Source organism: Megalobrama amblycephala, linkage group LG16 (genome assembly GCF_018812025.1).
Source record: "Megalobrama amblycephala isolate DHTTF-2021 linkage group LG16, ASM1881202v1, whole genome shotgun sequence".
NCBI classification, from domain to species: Eukaryota; Metazoa; Chordata; class Actinopteri; order Cypriniformes; family Xenocyprididae; genus Megalobrama; species Megalobrama amblycephala.
Genome location: NC_063059.1, coordinates 24208229 through 24223585, shown reverse-complemented (window position 1 = coordinate 24223585; position 15357 = coordinate 24208229). Strand labels below are relative to the sequence as shown.

Here is a 15357-nt window from a genome sequence, read left to right as displayed (position 1 = left end):
TAATGTCTATCTTAGCAGGTGAGGAGAGACCCACAGACAGCAGTTCACTCAAAAATGTCATTCCAAACTTGTATGACTTTCTTTCTACTATGAAACATAAAAGAACATATTTTGATGAATATCTACTTATTTTTTCTGTCCATACAATGAAAGTCAATGGGGTCCATTTTTGTTTTTGACCCCACTGACTTTCATTATATAGACAAAAACCATGTGTGGTGGTGATCCAGTCGACTGTTAGGAATGACAGGTCGAAGAGGTCAGGGCTTGTGCTGGAGGGATGTGGCGACTGCTGGGCGTCTGTCACTGCTCATGATAAGCCCAGTGGACTGGTCTGGCACACTGCAGAGGTACAGAAGATTAGACATAATACAGAGAGCTGAACAGAGACAAGAAAGTGTGTCGGTAGAAGTTGGCTACTTACACTCGTCAGAGATAAATTCAGCTGTTGGTAGGTGTCCCTGATCCTGGATCAGTCGAATGCAGACTTGAACAGAGAAGTGGTGTTGAAAGATGATGTCTTTCCTTTCCCTGTATAATCCCTGCATGAATGAAAATGAATGATGAGCAGCAGGATGAGTATCAGCAGAGCTCTCCCACACACCGCTCTGAGACATTCTGTCCTGGACAATTATTTCTGAGTCCATCTCCACACCAGTGACTACGGGGCGACTGTGCTGGACGTGCTTTACCTCTGACCCTGTGGTGGATGCAGTAGGAGGCTCAATAAAGAGAGTCATTGCTACGTGCAAAACACACAATGGAGAAGGAGAGATTTATATATGGAGTAGAGGTAATAACTGGACTTGCCTCTGGCCCCCAGACATATCCTCCTGTGTGTTTCTTTAGCTATAGGCACTTTTGGACCTTTGGACCTGTAAAACTTAGTCAAGTCAAGTCAAGTCAAGTCACCTTTTCATAATATATATATATATATATATATATATATATATATATATATATAGTGCTTTATACAACACAGATTGTTTTTAAAGCAGCTTTACAGTGATAACAGGACAATGATGCATTTCGGCTGTTGTTTAGCTGAAGTCAGTTCAGTGTTGATTCAGTTCTGTTGTAAAGATCATCAATTATTAAATGAGTTCATTTTATCTATAAAGTAGATCTGAAAACAAATGATGTCATCATCCAGCTCAGTTCAGTTCTCATACAACAGCATCAGTACAGTCAGATAATTAATATGGTTGAATATTAAAGGGTTAGTTCACCCAAAAATGAAAATAATGTCATTAATTACTCACCCTCATGCCGTTCCACACCCGTAAGACCTTCGTTAATCTTCGGAACACAAATTAAGATATTTTAGTTGAAATCCGATGGCTCTGTGAGGCCTCCATAGGGAGCAATGACATTTCCTCTCTCAAGATTCATAAAGGTACTAAAAACATATTTAAATCTGTTTATGTGAGTACAGTGGTTCAATATTAATATTATAAAGTGACGAAAATATTTTTGGAGCGCCAAAAAAACAAAATAACGACTTATTTAGTGATGGCCGATTTCAAAACACTGCTTCAGGAAGCATCCGAGCACAGATGAATCAGTGTGTCGAATCTGCTGTTTGGAGTGCCAAAGTCACGTGATTTCAGCCGTTGGCAGTTTGACACTTGATCCGAATCATGATTCGATACACTGATTCATTTGTGCTCTGAATCTTCCTGAAGCAGTGTTTTAAAATCGGCCATCACTAAATAAGTCGTTATTTAGTTTTTTTTGCCGCACCAAAAATATTCTTGTCGCTTTATAATATTAATATTGAACCACTGTACTCACATGAACTGATTTAAATATGTTTTTAGTACCTTTATGGATCTTGAGAGAGGAAGTGTCATTGCTCCCTATGAAGGTCTCACTGAGTCATCGGATTTCAACTAAAATATCTTAATTTGTGTTCTGAAGATTAACGAAGGTCTTACGGGTGTGGAACGGCATGAGGTTAAGTAATAAATGACAGAATTTTCATTTTTGTGTGAACTAACCCTTTAAGTGAAACACACTCTTCAAAGTCACTTTTCCAATATACACGAATCACATGACAATTCTATCATTTTTTTGTATTCATGAACAAATGGCATTTCAACCACATCTCAAATCACCATTCATTTTGTGGTGTAAATGATAGTGATGGAAACTAATTTTTTTTTTTAAATAAAATGGCAGACATCTTAGTCTTGGATATTTTTTTTTACATAATTTGACAAATTAATGGGAAATGACACATCATGTTTCTCTCACTAATACAAAACATAACAACTGAGGGAAAGTCATAATTTAGGTAAAAATTGATTTTTCACAATATATTTTGATATGGTTTATGTTTATTTAATTCTTTATGTTGATTTTTATAGTTTTAAAATTGTAATCATTATCCCAGTGATGGAATTTCATATTTTAAGACAATTTATGTCTGGGGCTGAGAACAGAAAAATCAGTCTCAATTAAATGAAAATCTATGTTCAAATGTATGTTATTGATCTTATTGTGATGATTCATCCATGTATATATTCATATATTTACATATATATATATATATATATATATATATATATATATATATATATATATATATATATATATATAATTGGACTTTGTCCAATTGACAGCCAATGGATAGGAGTCCCGCCCTATATTATTTTCTTTTACAATGATCCATTTCACCTGGATGTCTGTCAAATTTGGAAGGAAAGATCTGTTGCTACAACTAACATCACAATTTTAAGAAAAATCAATGCCCCTGCCTGTATTTATTCACTTATTTAATAAATTATGGGCATTAAACATTGATTTGAGTTTAAATATTTATTTTTTATTAAAATGTTTTTATGTGAGAAGAAAAAAAGATATTAGCACAATGTAGGTGACTGTCTGCCAGGAACAATGATCAAATACAGTTTAGAGGTCATTATGCAAAAATATTTGACCATGGAATGTTGCGACTGACCAATCAAAATTTTATATTTCCAAGAGCTATGCAAAAAACTTCTCCATATTCAATGAAAGAGGCCTGTGACAGGCGCCAGAGCTATTGATAACTCTGTCTATATTGCAAACACACTTGATTGAGCTGACAGGGGCACACAAACACTAAATGACTAATGGGAGAAAGATAAACAAAGTTAGAAAAGACAGACAAGGCAAAGAGATAGAGAAAACGACTGGCCCCCTGTAGACCTGATAAAAAAGGTGTGGATGACTTCATTTCCCGGCACTAGGTCCAGGAGGCGTACGAGCAGACAGGGTTTAGGGGAGGGCAGTGGCCAGCAATGCTTTTCCATCCCTACCCATTTTAATGGCTGGGAATCTGCCCCACTGACCCTTCTCGTGTAGCGCTGCAGGGGAGGGTGTCTGATCCTGACCTTTGACCCCTCAGCTGGTCTTCTCTTCCAAAAGGAATCTGTTTCTTCAGTCAGTTCTGCGCAAATCACACCACATCAAATGCAGAGTATGATGTATTTTACCCAAAAAACACTCTTTGAATCTGCTACATTCAAGGACATTCACAGATTTATAGGAGCTCAGCAGGGGAACGTCTTTGGGATCCTAAAATCCTCCCTACTGCAGATTCCTATGAAATAACAGATGACATAAAGATGGCTACCTTTAAATTACAGTATATAGCGCTGCAATATAGAGGCGAGCTGTGCGGATGTCAGAGCTCGGTTTGTGGCGTCAGATTTTTTCTGAAGCTCAGTTTCAGCTGACAGCTTCATCTTTAATCACCTCTGTATCTTGAGAGCCAAATGACTGAAGGAAAAACTTGGCGATATTTCCTGGCAAGTCTCGGAGAACATAATCATATATGGTCTAATGCTTTGAACGATTGCTAAGCATTTTAGTATGTCTGCCCCATGACATCATGACCGAGTGTGCACGTACACAAACATGTGTAACACCATACGCGGCCCAATTTTCTAATAAGGCAGCAAGGAGGCTGTGTGTGTGTGTGTGTGTGTGTGTGTGTGTGTGTGTGTGTGTGTGTGAGTGAGTGCGTAGCGGTACATGGCTGTTCTCTTATCTACAACCCTTTAAATGTTTCAAAGGTGTGTTTTTGTTTCAGCTAAGCACTTTCATCAGGTTTTGTTTTCTTAGTTGGCATTCATTTAACATGGATCCACAGGTTCGTTCCACAGACGGCGTGGAACAATTACCCCTTCTGTTCTCTGTCTGTGCTGCGCTTTACAGATAAAAAAACAAAACAAAACAAAAAACAGCCTCAGGCGATGCGAGTTTAGATATATGTTGCATGCATACCAACTTAACCTGTAAACACTCCATCAAAGCAATGGTTGCTGAGACACGTTAACTATTATCATCAAGCTTTGAGCCCCCTGAGACCTTTATATGCTATAGCCATTTTCATTCATGTCATTCTCATGATTCCATGTGTTGATGTGTTAGATCCCCAACCTATTTAAACAGATCTTCAGACTAAGTTTTTCTTGGACTGATAATATTAGAAAGTCATCTCCCCACAGGCTCACTGTATAATTAAAGTATTAGTCCACTTTTAAATACACTTTTCCTGATAAATTTACTCACCCCCATGTCATCCAAGGTGTTCATGTCTTTCTTTCGTCAGTCGAAAAGAAATGAAGGTTTTTGAGGAAAACATTCCAGGATTTTTCTCCTTACAGTGGATTTCAATGGCTACCAACAGATTGAAAGTCAAAATTACAGTTTCAGTGCAGCTTCAAGGGCTTTAAACGATACCAGATGAGTAATAAGGGTCTTATCTAGCGAATCGATCGGTCATTTTCGAAATAAATACAACCGTTTATGCTTTATAAACAAAATATCGCCTTGAACGTACTTCCGCTTCCGCATTCTTCATAACGCTTACGCTGAATGTTCTACGCCTTCCCTATTCTACTTACGGAACGAACGCGGCGCCAGTTTCGTTTTTTCCGTAACTTGAATAGGGAAGGCGTAGGACATGAAGAATGCGGAAGCGGAAAGTACGTTCAAGGCGATATTTTGTTTATAAAGCATAAACGGTTGTATTTGTTTCGAAAATGACCGATCGATTCGCTAGATAAGACCCTTATTACTCATCTGGTATCGTTTAAAGCCCTTGAAGCTGCACTGAAACTGTAATTTTGACCTTCAACCTGTTGGTAGCCACTGAAATCCACTGTGAGGAGAAAAATCCTGGAATGTTTTGCTCAAAAACCTTAATTTCTTTTCGACTGACGAAAGAAAGACATGAACATCTTGGATGACATGGGGGTGAGTAAATTTATCAGGAAAAGTGTATTTAAAAGTGGACTAATCCTTTAAGTGCATACGATAGTAAATGTCATATTGTATATATATTCACCCTCCCTTTGAATTTATAAATGTAAATGAAATGTGGTGGAGAGAATCAAAAAAGAGGGAAAAAAACATAAATGTAAGATTTAAAAGGATAAAATAATGGTAATAAAAAATGACTGAAAAAATAACTGAATAAAAAAAACTTTATTTTCTTTATTTTTTTTTTTTTTTACTTTTTCAGAAAATGTCTATTCTATATTAAAGGAACACTCCACTTTTTTTTGAAAATAGGCTCATTTTCCAACTCCCCTAGAGTTAAAGCTGCTGTAGGTAACTTTTGTAAAAAAAATATTTTTTACATATTTGTTAAACCTGTCATTATGTCCTGACAGTAGAATATGAGACAGATAATCTGTGAAAAAATCAAGCTCCTCTGGCTCCTCCCAGTGGTCCTATTGCCATTTGCAGAAATACACCGCTCCCGGTAAGAAACAACCAATCAGAGCCAGGAGGAGTGTCTTAGCAGTGTCAATCAATCAAGATCGCGTGCGCGCTGATCACACACCGTTTACCCGTCTTTATTTTATGAGCAGGAGCCACTCGAGGAATTGGCAGTTTGGATTGTTTGTCTGCCATAAGCAAAGCTGCGGCACACCGGTAATCTTGAATTTGAACACCTGTACACTGTGCATGAGAGGGGTGTGATCAGCGCGCACGCGATCTTGATTGATTGACACTGCTAAGACACTCCTCCTGGCTCTGATTGGTTGTTTCTTACCGGGAGCGGTGTATTTCTGCAAATGGCAATAGGACCACTGGGAGGAGCCAGAGGAGCTTGATTTTTTCACAGATTATCTGTCTCATATTCTACTGTCAGGACATAATGTCAGGTTTAACAAATATGTAAAAAATATTTTTTTTACAAAAGTTACCTATAGCAGCTTTAAACAGTTGAGTTTTACCGTTTTCGAATCCATTCAGCTGATCTCCGGGTCTGGCGGTACCACTTTTAGCATAGCTTAGCATAGTTTATTGTATCTGATTAGACCGTTAGCATCTCGCTCAAAAATGACCAAAGAGTTTCAATGTTTTTCCTATTTAAAACTTGACTCTTCTGTAGTTACGTTGTATACTAAGACCGACAGAAAATGAAAAGTTGCGATTTTCCAGGCCGATATGGCTTGGAACTATACTCTCATTCTGGCGTAATAATCAAGGAATTTTGCTGCCGTACCATAGTGCAAGGAGGGGGTCACAGTTGCGCCTGCTGCACCCATTGTATGGCAGCAAAGTTCCTTGATTATTACCCCAGAATGAGAGTATAGTTCCTAGCCATATCGGCCTAGAAAATCGTAATTTTTCATTTTCTGTCGGTCTTAGTACACGACGTAACTACAGAAGAGTCAAGTTTTAAATAGGAAAAATATCAAAACTCTTTGGTCATTTTTGAGCGAGATGCTAACGGTCTAATCAGATTCAATGAAATATGCTAAGCTATGCTAAAAGTGGTACCGCCAGACCCCGAGATCGGCTGAATGGATTCAAAAACGGTAAAACTCAACTGTTTAACTCTAGGGGAGTTGGAAAATGAGCCTATTTTCAAAAAAAGTGGAGTGTTCCTTTAACTAGTAACTGCTAATGCTCTCCATTATTTATTATATCTTTTAGTTTATATATTTAGTTTATACATTTTTGGAAAATGTGCCATATGACTAACTCTAATTTTTCTATGACCTCATGTCTCAATTTGTCTCACAGTTATTATAATGGTATAAATTATATTCCAGATGCTAAAATGTTTATGCTGCGAACACGCTAAATTACACAGCCATAAACTTGTTTATATCTTGGTAGTACTTAGACCAAGTATTTTATTGCTAGACCAGCTCGCCAGGCCCAACATCTGTAAAGATGAAGCACTCTGTGAAGAATCTTAAATCAGATGTGGCCAGGCATGGATTTGGTTAAAACCTCTATTTAGAGCTGGATATCCAAAAACTGAAATAACCATGACGCTGATGTCTAGCACATCTTCAGTCTGATCTTTACTACACACGTATCGGTGTTCTTCATAGATATCATTAGGTGCTGTGAGAAGAAGACACAGTGTCTCAACCAACTATCTCACACTCTAAAAATAATACAAGTCGTAATGTCAGCTAGCCTTGGCATTGCTAGCCAAAGGGAGAAGCCCGAGCGTAGAGATGTAAGGAGGGTGGAAAGACAGCAACGGGAGAGACGAGCGAGAGAGGTTCAAATTTAAAAGCCAGAAACCTCAGACAGATTGATGCGGGTTGCAAGCACAGAAGTCTTTCCATGCCATTCTATTCCACCGATTAAATGTGAGGAGTCTGATGTAGCGTAAAGCCAGTGCCCTCACCAGAGAACCAAAGAATCCAAGGGAAAGGCTCTCTTTTGGATCTTCATGCCACCAGACTTCAAACACAGGCCACACAGGCCAAAGGGCCAAGACATCACAGGAAAAATAAACAGACACACACAGAGACACAGGACAGGAAGGGGGACTAGGACATATGGAGAAGAAAATAAGACAGGATAAAAAGACAAACAGTCAAATAATCCTGATGATAAGGTGAAGAATTAGGGGAAAAAAGCAAAAAGTATCTGCTGAAACATTTACTGGAAAGCTGGAATTTTATGGGAGAAAAATGTCTAGCAAGTTTATGTGATACAAATGAAGTCTGCTGAGACAAATGCTGAGCAGATACTCTGTAAAGTAGTAGACCATCTGGTACAGTCAGGAGAACAAATTTGCTCTGCATACAAACACTTAACCACAACTTCAACTCCCGGTGACTGGAAAAAGGAGAAATAAAGCATCATCCTCCCTGATGTCTGATACAGCAGACTATAGAGGTAATAAAATATGTCCTTAAAGAAGTAGCTCACTAAAGAAAAAAAGACATTTCTCATCATTTACTCACCCTTAAGTCGTTCCAAACCAGTATGAAGAAATAAAGCTGAAATAAAATATAAATATTATAAATATAAATATTGGCTGAAACACTTACATTTGAAAATTAGAAATATTGCCTTGGCAACTAACTGAAATAAAATTAAGTTGATGTATTAAAGGGGTTCTTGATTATGATTTCACTTTTTTAACTGTAGTTAGTGTGCAATGTTGCTGTTTGAGCATAAAAACATCTCTAACAAGGAGCTTCTTTCCAGGTTAGTGACATCACGAATCCCAAAATTTACATAAACCCTGACCCTGAGAACAAGCAACAAAGGGAGTGAGGCCATGTTGGGCTGCTTTAGAGAAGAGGAAGAGTTGTTGCAGTAGAGCGTCGTTACCCTGCCGTCATTTTACGCCGGACTGCTTCACAAACGAGGGTCAATTCAGTGCTCTTTTTTGCACAAAAAGATTAACATGACGGCACATGCTAGGCGATGAGTTGAATCAACTCCACAGCAACTACATTTATCCGTTCAGAAATGTCCAGATGCATTCTATAAGTTGTAACTTCTTCCTGAGTCTCTCCATCAGTGTCCGACTCCGGTTTGTACAATGACCGTTATTGACTATCGTCATTTTGGCTGTGTGAGATTCTCCAGTTTTGTTGCTGTTGAGCAACCGAAGTGCGAGCTGTTAAAGCTCCGCCCTCTTTTGGAAAGCAGCCGGGAGCAGAAGCTCATTTGCATTTAAAGGGACACACAAAAACGGCATGTTTTTGCTCACACCAAAATAGGGGCAATTTTGACAAGCTGTAATAAATGATCTGTGGGGTATTTTGAGATGAAACTTCACAGACACATTCTGGGGACACCAGAGACTTATATTACATCTTGTGAAAAGGGGCATAATAGGTCCCCTTATAAAAAAAAACAAATTACAAAAAATAAAACTGAATAATAATAATAATAATTAAATACAAATGAAAAAAGCGCAACAAAATGAAACTGAAACTAAAATGAAAACTGAAAATATAAAAATGAAAGCTAATTTAAAATATTATAATAGATATTGTTATAGTATATAAAAAATACTAAAATAACAGTGCATGAGGGTGAGTAAATGATGACAGATTTCCATTTTTGGAGTGAACTGTCTCTTTAAAAGCAGCTTAATTGAAAATCCTGTCATTGTGCCCGAAAGTCCATTAGAGAAATATTTATCCATCATCTATCATTAATCAATTCAGCCAGTATTGATTTCCCCAGAGCACTGACCACCATGAGCAGTCACATGGCTCTGCATTTCTGGGCTTTGGAAACAAAACAAGCCATTCCCTCAATTCTCTTTAGGATTACACTACATAGCCTCCCCAACTCCCAGAGTGACCAGGCTTGTTTGTTTTTAAATCCCATCTGTGGTGAAACCAGGGCCACATGGTCGCCAATTGCAGCACACGGAGGTTCAGAGAGGGAACCGATCGTTCTTTAGCTCAGTTTGGCTCATTAATTTGTGCTAGAAAAATGTTTCTAACTTCCACAACCCATTAGCCGAAATAAAACAAGCCACTGCCGCATGTTGTTTGAAATGCCAACAGGTCGAATGGAAACTGACAGGGCTAATAACGGATCACGAGCCAAGGGCAGGCGGCCCATCGTTTATGCAGTTGGTGTAATAGAGACTCTTGATTTCTCAAGGCATAAGCCTCATACGGTCCCAGGACAGCTGTTTCCGTAGAACTGCAAAGCTTTGCTGAGCGCTGACCTTCCTCTGGCTGCTGACCCACCAGGCACGCTAGTTTCCAATGAGCCCAACGAGCATCACCACAGGATAAACAATGCGATAAAACAAAAGCTGGTTTTTCTCCGTCATCGCATGCACAATAAGACTACTAATGAGTCTAAGGATTCTGAATTTACATATAAGGTTCCTTATAATGGCTCCATTGTGCATTTGAAGACATTGTAGCTGGGATGAGAGAGAGTGAAAGAGATGAGGAGGGTACTGTGAGAAGGGGAATGTACCAAGTGCCATTTGGGAACAGCTGCCATTCCTGAGTGAAGTGTTTATAGTTTAGATAACCGGGAGTCAGGGAGATGCCTCACAGGGGGGCTTCGTGTGGTCCAGAGATGAGTATTTAGCCAAGAATACTTCAAAATCCCACAGGCCTCAGAGCGCCACTGGTGTTGGCTTTCACCGCAAGCGGAAAACAACATTGCAAACATGACACAAAGTTCCCTGAAGATGGAAATATTCCAGTTTGACGCAATAAGAACATTTAAAATTCAACTCACAGATTTTATTTATATTGGAATTTTTACACACAAGTACATTCTTTCAAGCATCAGAGGCATATTTTATTTCAAATTTGATTTGTTTTTGCAACTGCAATGCACCTTTTTTTAAATTTTCCCCCACTTATTTATAACTTAAAATGATCAAAATCAACAGTGCACTTTGTATTCATGAATTCTTTGCCAAAATGTCATGCGTTATGACAGATGCGTTAAAATGATTCAACCCAGGAAGCAATGAGAAAATTCTTCTTCAGTTTTTGGAGAGCAACAGTGCCTTATCAGCCATTGTAAACAAGAACATAAACCATGATATCTGAAATTACATCTCACAACGCACTCCTCATTTTCCCATGAAGAGCACCTGATCTTGGCGAAGGCAGCAGTAGGAGATGGCGGGGATGAGGGGAGAGAGAGACAGACGTGGGGAGGGAGGGAGGGATGTGTTGTCTGTTTCCATGACGCCGTACATTAAAACCTCAGGCATGAGCTCTCAAAACCTCTGCACATAAGAGACACAAGGTAAACATACAGCGTGTGAGACTGGACATATGGCAAATAGACGTACACACTTACGTCACACTTCCACATATGCCAATAATTACACATACATGTACACAAAGATGTGTAAAACACACAGCACACACACATACACAAACATAAACAGTACAGAGAGCCCATTCATCTCACTCATACTCAGGCATATACAGATGGAGTCTATGTTAATTTGCACAAAAAGATGTTATTGTTACAGTTCTTTAAAGCTATCCCTTACCTTTTTTGCTGCTTTCCGTCCTAAAACAAGAGAAAGTTTTAAGAACATTAGACTTGGAACAAGTCAATTAAAAAAACTGAAAGGTGAAAAAGATAACATTTAACTTTTGATCAACATTAATTCTTTACTTATCAGCCACACTGTCACTGTCTATTGATGACAAATAATTGGGATTGGGAGATGCAGGATGTTGAGATCAAAACTGTGTTTTAACTGCATTAGGTTTTTTTTTTTCTTAATAGAAAAATAACACATTTTATCAATAATATTTTATTCATTTATTTATTATAGATACGGTGCATATTAGTGCCTCAACAAACTATTTACTCATTTATTTTTCTTTATTTTTAAGTTAAGATTTTGATGTTTAGATGTTACCTCCTAATGTGACCATATTGATCAAATAGTAATGTAATAATAATGTAATAAGTTGCCTAGTGTTTGCTATTACATTTTAGGGTGTGAAAACAACTAACAATTAAAATGAGGGATGCACAATAAAATTCAAAGGGATTTATGAACAACAAATGACTTACCTGCAAGAAACTGTGGCAGCACATAACAAAGAATTACTACCATGGAAATTATTAATCCGATGACTGTGATATACCACATGGTAGAGTCAGGTTCTGTGATCAAAAAAAAAAAAAATAGTATATTGAAGAGGTCTGGAATTCAGTCATAATTGTACATTATGTCTGCCACCTAGTGGATATTTGTAATATTTAATTTAAAGGATATTAGGGACTTTCCATTTGTGTGAATAATTCTGCGTTTGTGTTGCATCTGATTCACCTGTGACTATGAGGTTAAAGCTCTTGCGGATGGGAGTGAGCAAGGACTTATGAGAAACTCTGCACGTATACTTATATCCAGAGTCCTCCATGCTAGGCTGCAGAAGGAAGAAGGCTGAGAGCGAGTATGTGCCATCTTGATGAAGGCGATGACTTGAATACAGAACATTCTTCAGGAACAAAGGTGTAGGGCTGCCCCCGAACGGTTCACGGTACCACTCAATGTTTACGTCCAGAGGATAGTACCCCTCTGCATCGCATATTAGCTTCTGGTCCGTACCAAGCGTTATAGACAAGGTGGAGCCCACATTCAGAGACACACGGGGTTGTTCTAAGGAGTTTGAAAGAGAAAAATAAAACATTGAAATGATAGTATATTCCAAAAACACATAAATATTTGAAACACTGAAACGCGAACATGATAATTGAAACAAAACACATTTTCTGTAAAGCTGCTTTGAAACAAAATATATTGTAAAAAGTGCTATACAAATAATTGTGAACTGAATTAAATTTAATCTCACCACTTAAGGTAAGGGGAATATCATGGCTGCCGATGAGAGGAGGAACCATCACAGAGCAGATATATGTGCCCTCGCTGAGTTTTTTAGTGGGTTGAAGTTTGAAGGAGGCGTTTCCAGCGGCAATGGCCTTAACAGCCACTCCACGGCCTTCACTCTTCCCTGTGCGGCTGGAATAGCTAAAGAGTTTGCTGCGCTCTCCATGTCTCTGCAGTCTCCACTCCACTGTTACATCAGGCAGTTTATGATCCACTGAAAACTGACAGTGCAGGTTTGGCTCCTTCAAGAATCCCACCTCCACGGAGGGAGTCCGGGTCAGAACAACCATGGCAGCTGGAAAACGCATATGGAAGAGAGAATGAAGATGAAAAAGTAGTAGAAGAAATGAGGAGGCAAAGTCCTCACCATTTTTTATGATTTAAAAAAAAAAGAAAGAAAATAATGAATGTAAATTCATGTTCCAGTTCAACTTAAAGGGTTAGTTCACCCAAAAATGAAAATTCTGTCATTTATTACTTACCCTCATGTCGTTCTACACCAGTAATACCTTCATTAATCTTCGAAACACAAATTAAGATATTTTTGTTGAAATTCCATATGGAGCAATGACACTTCCTCTCTCAAGATCCATAAAGGTACTAAAAACATATTTAAATCAGTTCATGTGAGTACAGTGGTTCAATATTAATATTATAAAGTGACGAGAATATTTTTGGTGTGCCAAAAAAACAAAATAACGACTTATTTAGTGATGGCCGATTTCAAAACAACGCTTCAGGAAGATTCGGAGCATTATGAATCTTTTGTGTCGAATCAGCGGTTTGGATACACTGATTCATTTGTGCTCTGATGCTTCATGAAGCAGTGTTTTGAAATCGGCCATCACTAAATAAGTCATTATTTTGGTTTTTTTTGGCACTCCAAAAATATTCTTGTCACTTTATAATATTAATATTGAACCACTGTACTCACATGAACTGATTTAAATATGTTTTTAGTACCTTTATGGATCTTGAGAGAGGAAGTGTCATTGCTCCCTATGGAGGCCTCACGGAGCCATCAGATTTCAACAAAAATATCTTAATTTGTGTTCCGAAGATTAACAATGGTCTTACGGGTGTGGAATGGCATGAGGGTAAGTAATAAATGACATTATTTTCATTTTTGGGTGAACTAACCCTTTAAGCATTTTTAGCTTATTCTAAAAAATAACTATAAAAATGCAGTAACATTTTTTTTTTTTTTTTTTCATGTATATTTTATTTGTTATCTGGTGTTCAGCTGTTCTTTTTAACTTGTGTTCAGATCATAAGTCATCAAAGCTCTGTATCATGACGGTCACAGACACAGAGTACCTTGTTTTCCAAGTCATTTCAATTTTGTGACATAACATAAAGCATTGATATCAAGTTGAATATTTGCATTGGTTAATTTTTGTATTGTGGATTATTTTCTCATCAAATATTTTATGAGGCACTGCCTCTCTTGCCTCCTTGTGTGTTACCTGATGTTGTCAGGAGATCCCTATCATTAACTTTTATCCATTGTAGATAGTCCACCTGTCCTTGTGCAGGAGCTGCAGGTGTGTGTCTGAGAAAGGTGGTGATTACGAACAAGCCTTTTGTATGGCGAATTGTACAGGTGAACCAGTTGTCATAATCTTGAGCTCCAGTAATAGGCCAGCGTATTACAATCTTTTCAGTGCTGTATCTACGAATCTCACATTGTAGTGCATCCTCGTCTCCCTCCAAATAACGCCTCATATCCACTTTAGAGCCTTCATAAGACACAACAAGTGAACACAGTATATTATTTAAAGAGCAAAGGAAATAATAAGGTTACAACTTCTGATGACTTTCATTTACCTGTGATGAGGAAGGTAATAGTAGGATGTAATGGGCTGTCACCGACATTACCAAATTGAATCACAGCCTCTCTGTGAATATACTTTGTTTCTGTGTGGCCCTCTTCATTTATATGAACTTTCTCATCCACAAACTCACAAGGAAGCCACTGCAAATCATGAACAGACTTTGATCCATTTACACCTGATTAAAACAAACAAATCAGTAAATACAGAGAATAATAACAGGATAAACCCAGTTCTCAATTAACTGTAAATAAAACGTGGAGCTAAACAAAACTGAAAATAGTAACTAGTAAAACACAGCTCCCAATATAAAGAACCCTGCTAAATTAAAGTGACTTTAAACTCCTCTAATAGTTATTTCTCCAAATTTTATGAATATAGTTACATAATACTTGTGTTTAATTCGATCGTTTTATATTTATAATCCAACTTATGGTATAATATTACATTGCAGGAGCAAATGAAACAAAGCAAAATACGTCGACGACTCTACAGCATTATAACCATTATTATATTTATAAATACATTTATAAATACCTAAGCATAAAAGTGCTAGGAAAAGACCCCCAAAAGTCCTACACATAATGTCTAATCTCGTCCTCGACAATCATTCCAGTTTCCCAAAACCGCCAAGCAAAGATGTACTTTCTCTTTCGTTTCTCTCCACACCACGACTGGTTGTGTTTCGTTCAGTCTTGAACGAATCGTTTCACGTTCACTCCCACGCACTGACTTGTATTCTGGTTTTTAGCCAACTCAATGAACTTTGACAAAGTTGTGTAAGAATGACACATTTCAATATAGCATAACAAAATTTCATGTCGGTCGTGAATGACAACCTGCAGAAAGTGTCTCTAAACGAATCTTTTTAGTGAACTGATTCAAAAGATTCGAATTAAACATGACCTCCGC

At 37.8% G+C, this 15357-nt stretch overlaps 1 protein-coding gene across 1 annotated transcript; it reads right to left on the bottom strand.

Moving 5' to 3' along the window:
* Window positions 1-10468: 10468 nt before the first annotated feature.
* Window positions 10469-15280, bottom strand: dhrs13b.2 (dehydrogenase/reductase (SDR family) member 13b.2). The gene is made up of 8 exons (XM_048162053.1): window positions 14983-15280; window positions 14441-14623; window positions 14080-14352; window positions 12579-12908; window positions 12056-12385; window positions 11797-11889; window positions 11261-11280; window positions 10469-10987 (listed from the first exon to the last, which is right to left on the bottom strand). The coding sequence occupies exons 1-8, from the start codon at window positions 15026-15028 to the stop codon at window positions 10979-10981; spliced, it is 1284 nt and encodes a 427-aa protein (XP_048018010.1). The 5' UTR covers window positions 15029-15280; the 3' UTR covers window positions 10469-10978.
* Between the last annotated feature and the right edge of the window lie 77 nt (window positions 15281-15357).

Excerpts from the sequence above, each read along its gene's own strand:
- dhrs13b.2 (XM_048162053.1), bottom strand. The coding sequence starts at position 15,028 with ATGTGTAGGACTTTTGGGGGTCTTTTCCTAGCACTTTTATGCTTAG. Across the intron at positions 12,909-14,079 it reads GGATCTCCTGACAACATCAG|CTGCCATGGTTGTTCTGACC; the intron begins GTAACACACAAG and ends TGCGTTTTCCAG. Across the intron at positions 11,281-11,796 it reads GCTGCCACAGTTTCTTGCAG|GACGGAAAGCAGCAAAAAAG; the intron begins GTAAGTCATTTG and ends CTCTTGTTTTAG.